Source organism: Betta splendens, chromosome 1 (assembly GCF_900634795.4).
Source record: "Betta splendens chromosome 1, fBetSpl5.4, whole genome shotgun sequence".
NCBI lineage: Eukaryota > Metazoa > Chordata > Actinopteri > Anabantiformes > Osphronemidae > Betta > Betta splendens.
Genome location: NC_040881.3, coordinates 14758891 through 14768439, shown reverse-complemented (window position 1 = coordinate 14768439; position 9549 = coordinate 14758891). Strand labels below are relative to the sequence as shown.

Here is a 9549-nt window from a genome sequence, read left to right as displayed (position 1 = left end):
CTACACCCTCGACACACCCCGGCACGGAGCGCCCCGTCAACGCCATTTTGAGTGTGGCAGAACTTTGCAGCTTCTCACTGATGCACGTACAAATGACATGACGCGCTCCTACCGACAAAACTGTGCGGGAAACAGCTCTAATTACCTTCCTACCGCTGGCCATATGACACAGGTGCACAATGTCCCCGCATTGCGACGGCGCAGTCTGCTTTGACTCACCTGTCATGGTGGCGGCGAGCTCCCACGTCGGGGCGTGACGTCACAGCAGGAGAGGCAGTGCTTGAAGCGACCTGGGCTGCTGGGACAGCGGGTCATCGGATCATCAGACACACACGGCGACGGGACGAAGGTACTGTACAGCCGCGGGTTCACAATAAGGGCCTTCGTTCGTCCGTTAACCTTGCTCTGCTCCACTTGCATGACAACAGCAACAGGTTGTTGACTGTTTACAAAGCTGTAGCATTCAAAAATAGCCTCGTGCCAAGCACCTAGTGTGATTGCATAACAGCCAGTGACTTGTTTATGTCTGTCTATGTCTTTCAGTAAGCTATGGCTTTGAGAAGTGCTGTCTCCCGTCTGCTCTCCAACAGCCATAAATGTGCTGCTGTTACAGTGTTCAGGGCCCAGAGCACGGCTGCTTCAGCTAACAAAGGTACGCTCCAATGTCTTCATTCACTATTTAAGTGTAATAGAGTCACTGTGAAGTGACAGTCTCAGACAGTAAATAAGTCTCCCCGTGTAACGTAATGTTAAACTTTTTTTTCGTTTAGATGTTGAACAGGTCAAGAATCCAGCGAAGACAGGTAAGTGAAGCTGTGACAGAGTGAAACCGATCTGTCCAGATTGCGTCACTTGTGCTGTTACTGCACATACAGCTCGACAGTGGCGCAACCACTGATGCGTAACGTGCGTTCACAGCCAAGGTGCCATTCGACTGGCGGGACGCTCTGGATCTGGAGGGTCAGCTGACGGAGGAGGAGGTCATGATCCGGGACTCCTTCCGCGACTACTGCCAGGAAAAGCTCATGCCCCGCATCCTCATGGCCAACAGACACGAACGTGAGTTCAACAGGCATTAAAGCACATGGGCTTATAAATGAGCTGATTTATAAAACCAATCACCTAGAGGAGGCTGGATTCATCTTTATTATATTATACAAATAAAACACTAAATATAAAGGAGTGTGAGTATTAAAGAAATGTTAAGTTTTATGAAATAAAAGTTTTGTTCTCCCATGTGCAATAGACTTCCACCGTGAGATTGTCTCCGAGATGGGAGAGCTGGGCATCCTAGGCCCCACTATTAAAGGTAAACAGACTATTTGAAGCTTTAAACTTAGCTGTTTTGAAGACTATTTACTTCTCTTGATCTTACAGAGTTGTTTACCCTGCAGGGTTCGGTTGTGCAGGCACTAGTTATGTGGCTTATGGCCTGATTGCCAGGGAGGTTGAGCGAGTGGACAGTGGTTATCGCTCAGTCATGAGTGTACAGTCTTCATTGGTCATGCATCCAATCAACGCTTACGGCACAGAGGCCCAGAAGGAGAAGTACCTGCCCAGGCTGGGTGAGAGCCAGGTTTCATGCGTCTGACATTATAAAAGTCACAGAATCAGACTTTTAAATCCGTCTTGTTGCTGTGTGCTGTTTTGTGTTTGCAGCTCGTGGGGAGATCCTGGGCTGCTTTGGCTTAACAGAGCCAAACCACGGCAGTGATCCTGGCAGTATGGAAACCAAAGCCAAGTACAACTCATCTAGTGGTACCTTTACCATCAGTGGAGCCAAAACCTGGTACTTTTATCAAAACCCCTGTCCTGTCCTGGAAAATGAATGGTCTCAACTACTTATCTATTTCTAATAGACATTTCTCTTCTAGGATCACTAACTCCCCTGTAGCAGACATTGCAATAGTCTGGGCCAAGTGTGACAATGGCAAGGTGCGGGGTTTTATCTTGGAGCGAGGAATGAAGGGTTTTTCTACCCCCAAGATCGAGGGCAAGTTCTCCCTGAGAGCGTCTGCCACTGGAATGATCCTAATGGACGACGTTGAGGTTCCTGAGGAGAACCTTTTGCCAAATGTCTCTGGTTTAGCTGTAAGTAGTTGTTCTCCTTGGTCACGTTTAATAAAACCAGAATGTTATTACTTTAATATTACAATAATGTTGCAGTATGTTACCTTCCGTTAACCTCTGTGGCCAGGGGCCGTTTGGATGCCTCAACAATGCTCGTTATGGCATCGCTTGGGGAGCTCTGGGAGCGGCTGAATTCTGCTTCCATGCTGCTCGACAGTACACTCTGGACAGGCACGTGCTATTCTGTCAACTTTGTGTGTTGGCAAAGTCAGGGTCTGAGTTTAAAAAAAATCCTTATCCAATGAGCAAGATGTAAACATTAGCGTTATGACACTATATATCTGATATTGTGCTACTCCAGTCTCAGCTTTTAGGGAAGGATCTGCTTTCATAGGCTTCTATTCTCCAATCAGGCTCCAGTTTGGGGTGCCACTGGCCAGGAACCAGCTGATGCAGAAGAAGATGGCCGACATGCTGACAGAGATCACCCTGGGACTGCAGTCTTGTCTGACCCTGGGGAGACTTATCGATCAGAAGAAGTCAGTATTTTATTGCGGATTTTAAATTTCTGTCTAAAACGTTTTTTAACCCACAAAATGATTCTCATCATAATAGAGCGGCACCCGAGATGATATCCATGTTGAAGAGGAACAGCTGTGGTAAGGCTTTAGATATCGCCAGACAAGCCAGGGACATGCTGGGAGGAAACGGCATTGCAGACGAGTACCACATAATCCGTCACGTCATGAACCTGGAGGCTGTCAACACATATGAAGGTAGACGATAACAAATATGTTGCACAAAACCTTAGTTCAAATGTAGCTGCAGTTATAGTTTTCTGTCACTAGAGGTCAGCTGTGCACCCATCACAATACTACATGTTAAGACCTAATCACATATAAGAAGTACTAAAATGGCTAGTTACATTTTTTAAGGATTACTAGTATCTAGACAGATAAAAACAACTTATTTTATGTTTCTCTTTTTAATAGGAACTCATGATATTCATGCCCTGATCCTGGGTAGAGCAATTACTGGGCTGCAGTCCTTTACTGTTGGAAAGTAAAGCTAAAGCATTTCGTCTTACTTCAAATGAGCTGAGGTGGAACAAGGGACACTACCTGTTCATCTGTCCTCTAACACGCCTGGAGGATATCTGGATCTTTGCTTGATGGGTTACAGCAGAAACACCTATCAGATTTAGGTATTTTTGTCATGATTTATGAAAAACATCTATTCCTGCCTTTTCTTAAAGGTCAGCTAAAGTAAGCATCGGGTCTAACTTGGCTGACAAATTCTGAGTTGGTTGAATTTTTCAGTGATGTAAATATATAATGATCAATTTTATGTGACAATACACGCTGTACCTACAAGCACCTTCTACCTTTTATTATAAGTAATTATAATGCAATATCCTTTATATTGTTATCATGTCATGTTGGTCACTAGTGAAATAAGTAACAGTTTAATATAAAACCAGCTGAAGCAAAAGAAATCAGTAAGCATCTTCAAACTAATTTGGTTTGGCTGTTGCAGATTTATTTCACCGAATCAACCCAGAATGACTTTTGTGCATTTAAATAAAACATGGATTTTGCGTTTATATATATTTTTTCCCATAGCTGAGTTGTGAACTGTAAAATGACCTAATGTTCCAAGATGCTTCTTGGAAAAAGAAGGCAGAAAAAAAGTGGAACATACAGTGAGTAATCTTACTGTCAAAGGAAACATCTGTGTAGTGAACAACACAACAGTGGCAGACTCTTGAAAACAGTCAAGTTCAAATTAATATGAACATCAAAACAGGAAACTAGCTCATGGGGATTGTGATGTCGGGCCAATGGGCAGACCCTCTCTCAGACTAGCCAGGGCCCGGTTGGCCTCCAGAAGCTCGTTGTTGATCTTAGTGCAGCGCTCAAGCACCTCGTACAGCTCCTGCATTTTTACCTCCATCTCATTACTATTGTTTTCATAGACCATGTACATGCGCTCCTTCAACAGCTGGCACTTCTCTGTCACCTGCAACCGGATGAGATCAATGACAACATTAGTGGGCAGAGATGTCTGATGTACACTGATCACCGCATTAAAAGCTTGCTTTTGCTTTATGGCATGAAGTTTATTTGAATCGGCTATTAAAGACATAAGCCTGTAATTGGTAGCAGAACGACCAGTATAAATGCCTCCAAACCTTTGCCACTAGCTTCTCCTGAAAATCATCCATCACCTTCTCATTGCTAGCGCGGCTGCTGTTAATCTGCTGCACCAGTTCCTGCACCGTCCTGCTGATGACCTCTATTTTAGAGCTAGAGATAACAGTAAAAATGTGAATAAAGCAGGTCACTGTGGAACATTAAAGCACTCTAGCGTTTAATAGCACGTTACACGTGAAATAATTATTACTTGGTGAGTGGTCTGTACAACCTGCAGGTGATTCTGTACCTGCTACACTGCCCTTGAAGCTCGGCCATGCTTCCACTTGAAGACGCCCCTCTTAATAAATCATCGTCTGTGTCTTCTGTCTGTTTTACCGAGACACCAATTATTAGTTTGCTGAAATAAGTCATCTAGAACCAAACAACCTAATACGTGATAATTACTTTGATGATTGTTCCAGTACAGTTCTACCCAATATTATTCACAAACGCATGGATCTTAACTGGATTGCTGTCTTTCTGTGCAACTACACAAATTGTGTAAAAAGATATTTTACCATCTGTAAATCTTCATGCGCAATACTGTGACTGCTCCGATCGGGGGATGGTGAAGGCACTTCTGAGAAAAAATCCATTATGACTTGAAGTGAAACCTCGGGGGACAAAATGAAAAGCGTTACATCACAAGGTACAGTGCCACACATGCTATGCTAACGTTAGCTACGTAACCTTTGGTTTTAGCTAGCTAGCTAGACTCCTTGATGCAATGCATTTGACTCTTCAAAATAAATATTACATAAATATAGAATGTACTATATTCTGCAAATTTCTTGTTAAATTACTTACTTAAATTTCTAACTTGCTCAATTAGTGTTGAGGATGTTTAACGTTAGTAATATACCACATACGTAGGTACAGCTATAGCTAATTGTATTTAATTATTAGCTACTACGTTACTATTAGCTATGTAGTTAACTATTTATGGCTGGTAGTTAGCCTCATGGTTTTCTCTCAGGCCTCCACACCGTGAACAGGCCTTGCTTCTGCACGACCACCGTACATATAATAGAACATAGTACAGTTGCACGCACGGACCTCACCTCGAAAACGCCCAAAGGTTCATGTACGTAAAGTACACAGGTCAGTAATGGAATAATAATAATAATAATAATAATAATAATAATAATAATAATAATAATAATAATAATAATAATAATAATAATGGAATGAAAAAATCACCACATGGTTCAAGTTATTAGTCTTATTATTAAAACATCACTGAACACAACTATAACTGCATGAGTTTCCCTAACAATGCAAAAGAACAAGTGATAAAAGAAAACTGGGTGACAACTAGCTGAACCTACCTGCTTTAAATTAGATGCCCCTGGTGCAACTGAGAGGCCAGTGTATCTAATGAATGTGCAAGGGAAAATACTGTAATATGTGTCTTTAATATAAGTGATGTAGAAGTGAGTAAACACATTAGAACAGCAATACGTTTGTCGCATTGGCCTAAATGCACACATGGCGCATTTAGGCCAATGCAGTTCTGCTCCCACAACCCAGGAAAATGACTCGTCTGCCCCCTAGCGGCAGTTAGGAGCCTTGCATTTATTTGACGCAACATGCCAAAAACGTGTGTTTGCTTATTAATCGCTGATTGTAAGATAAACACTTGTTAAGACAAAACGCTGATACATAAATAAAAAAACACGAATAATTAACACTAACAATAAGTTTGTTATGTGGTTATGTGCAATTCCTATTTTATTTGGTGTATTTGTTTCTTCTGTGTGAGGCTGACATTTATCTAATCAAGGGAGGGGGCACTTAGATTGATGCGGATTAAGTGTGGGATTGGATGGAGATGGGATGAGGGGCTGATTGATAATTGCTGTGATTGGAAGTGTAATCCCTCTTTTCCTCTCTCTGTGACACCGCCCACACTCTGGATTATTCCAGCCCGGCACACGGGCTGTATGAGATGTCCTGATGTCTGTTCGGTGGAGTGTGATGGGAACAAAATGCCGCTAATGACAATAACTAGTGGCTGTGTAAGAACATGGCTCTGCAAAGACTGAAATGTGTTTGTCATGGAAGCTGCTGACCTGGCACCTGACAGGTGAGTACGTTTATTCAATGACTTATTTTAACATTTGTAAATTGCTATAAATATAACATGTTGTAGCTTTTACAATAAATTAAATAGCAATTTAAACATATTTTAAAACTGTATTAAGTCAACAATTATTTATCATGGTAAGAGACCTAACAATGAGTATGCTTCTATGTGTTTTAGGGAGTGAAATGTCGCCACATTGGAACATTTAATCAGGACTATTTCCCTTTGACTTTATCGGAATAAGTAACATTCACTGGAAACATGAACAACTACACGAACAGCGGGCAGCCATTCCAGTATTTAGTGCATAACGTGGAGCCTCTGTATAAGGAGTACAAGCCTCCTCCCAGGGACCTTATCCAGCTCCCCAGGTCTGTCATCTACCTCCTGATGGCCGCCCTGGTTGTGGTTGCTGTGGCGTATGCTATTGTGGGTCACCTCATTAAAGATCTCATGCTGGACATAACAGGTACTTAAAATGTCTTATAGTTGTCAGCTGATTCCATTATCTGTGTTGTATGTTCTCAATCTGAAATCAGTGTTTGGTTAATGACACCTTGAGGTTTGGGTCATGTTAGAGGGATTTTATTTGATCCACACTCTGGACTGGAACAAGCAGATTGCTTCCATAAATATATGAAATGAAACACACACTCAAATATTGACATAGTATATATATGTAAAGCTACTTTTTTCCTCATTATTCACTTCTACGAACACGAATAAGAGCTGCTTATGCTAATATTATAATGCAACTTATTATTACTCTGACTTTAGAAGGTCGTTTTCTGTGGTACTCATTGTTCTCAGCATCAGCAGGGCTAAATGAAAGCCCGTTGTTGCATGGACCGTTGTGTTCAATACGTTAATTACTCGTCCTCTGTCCACCCACAGACTGTTTGCTGGGCCCACTTGACGAGGACCTGAGAAAAGACCGAGAGATGGAGGGGGTCAGTCCTCTGCACATGCCGCCCGCCCTCAGCCACTCGCACCCAAATGCCTTTCACGTGTGGGACCAGGACGACGTCATCATCCCAATGACTCCCCCGGACGAGAGCCCACAGACGAGCCCTCTGATGGCAGTCATCCCATACATACCTTCATTTTTCCCCACCTCCCTCAGCATTGCCAGTCCATCCCACAATCATCCCATCCCAAGGGAGAGTGACTCATGAATGAAGGCGTGTGAGACGGTTTTCTATACTGCACCCGTAATCCTTCTTTTTCGGCCCTTTCTCGCTTTGGTTGAGCTTTAGCTCCCTGTTTTTGCCTCTGAAGCACCTTTACTCACCTACTGGAAAAGGATGTTGGGAAAGATTCCATTAAAAAAGTGTTAGTATCACAAATCCAACAGCATCATATGTTGAGCATGAATTTCAGCTTTAAACAACAATGAAGGCCAGTCTGGATTCACGTCTCTTCACATCTCTCGGTGTGACTGGTCTGTCTTTGACAAACAACACCTCCCCAGGATCCGAGTGCAGACTGAGCTGGGGACACTCGGTGGGATGGCCTTCACTTGTTCATTTTCTCAGTGGATTTGTGCCAAGTCAGCATCTTGATTATTCTCCTTCTGCCAGATGTTCACGTCCGTCCAAGCTGTGGTCAGATGCAGGATGTTGTCTTGCAAACGTCAGATGTAGCGGAGTAACCCAAAGTCACTATAACTTCAGATCTGGACATGAGCATGACTGCATAATGTAAAAACAATTCCACAATATACATACAATCTTCTCCGTCAGTCTAAGTGGTTTTATATACAGTGTACATGCAAAAGTGTGTGTTGAATTCATGTGTGAAATAAAGGTGAATACTGGAGTTGCCTGAGGTAACGCTGGGTAACACACACGTCTTAGTCTTATACTGACACTAAATATATTTGCAGGCTTTAGAAGGATCGGCCTAACATGCTGCCTAATAGGGTGAAGTTAATTCAGTTAGTGGAGGTGACTGAGTTAAGGTGAGTGTGAAAGCTTTTAATAAATCCACTGCAATGCAGGAACCTTCAGTGCTTTTACAGCACAATCACTTCTAACAATAAGGTGCATTCTCAAAATCGTGTTATTTGTACGACTGTACAGTTTGTTTAGTAGAAGAAGAATGACATACGGAGCAATATATGATCTTAAAAATGTTAATGTGTGACCGTTCTGTGCTTTTTTGGCTTGTTGGCATGAAACACATGAGCTGATGCACAGTTACACAACACAAAAAGACAGATTTCAGGGTCCATTTTAAGCAGGATATTGGCAGAGATGCAGAAATCCGGGGATGTTAGAGCACATGAAAGCTGACACACACACAGACACACACAGACACACACACAGACACACACACACACACACACACACAGACACAGACACACACACACACACACACACACACACACACACACACACACACACACACACACACACACACACACACACACACACACACATAATTTTACCATCTATGCTGGTCAAAACCCTTACTGTGACGTATGAAGAGCATGCAATGTTTTTTTTATCAGTTATGTGAGTCAGCATTGCTCATTCCATCTGTGGAATGCAGAGTGTCCACGTTCAGTGACAGAGATTAGGTAGAAAGGATTAGACGAGCAGCTCAGCCTTTAATACAACACAGTGTTATTACTTTTGAGCTGTTGAATTAGATATCGGATGGAGAGCAGCAGAGCAATCCTGGCGGATCAGCCTCAGACATTTGGAGAGTTGTAGCTGTTGTGTTACAGTTTATGGCATCCTGAAGGGGAAACTGAAGCAGAGGTGGACTGGTGTTACAGCTAAACTGTGCTGCGTCCTGGTTGTAGGGAGGAAAAGGCAGCTGGAGCAGGTGAAGAAGGGTTGAATTTATGTCGTCGTTACGTGCTCTAAATGAATCATCACTGAAACCAAGTGACGGGTAAACGTGCGCATGCTCCAGGAACTCACATGAATGTTTGTTACAAACAGACACGCTGTCGTCGCGTGAACGTGCTGAACGAGTTCAGGCCGTGAGTCATCAAAAGCATTAGCATTTTTCTCTTAGTGTCTGTATGTAAATGACAAACATCAAAAAAGTCACAGTCTGACTTTCCTTTAAGATCTTAGTTGAGTGTTTTTGTCTAATTTTTAATTTAATTGTCTATCAATCAAAAGTAGTTTCTAACAAGCACATGTCCAGGCATTTTATTTGAGGCGCTCACGTTACCGACTAAAT

General features: G+C 42.6%; 2 protein-coding genes across 3 annotated transcripts; one reads left to right on the top strand and one right to left on the bottom strand.

Moving 5' to 3' along the window:
* The first annotated feature begins 38 nt into the window (after window positions 1-38).
* On the top strand, window positions 39-3667 carry gcdha (glutaryl-CoA dehydrogenase a). Of its 2 annotated transcripts, none has more exons than XM_029159238.3 (12): window positions 39-349; window positions 544-652; window positions 771-803; window positions 919-1059; window positions 1247-1309; window positions 1395-1565; window positions 1660-1789; window positions 1875-2091; window positions 2198-2301; window positions 2484-2609; window positions 2686-2846; window positions 3063-3667. In XM_029159238.3, the coding sequence occupies exons 2-12, from the start codon at window positions 550-552 to the stop codon at window positions 3134-3136; spliced, it is 1323 nt and encodes a 440-aa protein (XP_029015071.1). In that variant the 5' UTR covers window positions 39-349; window positions 544-549; the 3' UTR covers window positions 3137-3667. The 2 variants fall into 2 exon arrangements, with proteins under 2 accessions (XP_029015071.1, XP_029015080.1); XM_029159247.3 differs by having other exon boundaries at window positions 39-434.
* syce2 (synaptonemal complex central element protein 2) lies at window positions 3588-5366 on the bottom strand. The gene is made up of 5 exons (XM_029159256.3): window positions 5327-5366; window positions 4784-4879; window positions 4495-4592; window positions 4262-4376; window positions 3588-4089 (listed from the first exon to the last, which is right to left on the bottom strand). Exons 2-5 carry the CDS (start codon window positions 4859-4861, stop codon window positions 3886-3888), a joined length of 495 nt encoding a protein of 164 aa, XP_029015089.1. The 5' UTR covers window positions 4862-4879; window positions 5327-5366; the 3' UTR covers window positions 3588-3885.
* Window positions 5367-9549: the final 4183 nt, after the last annotated feature.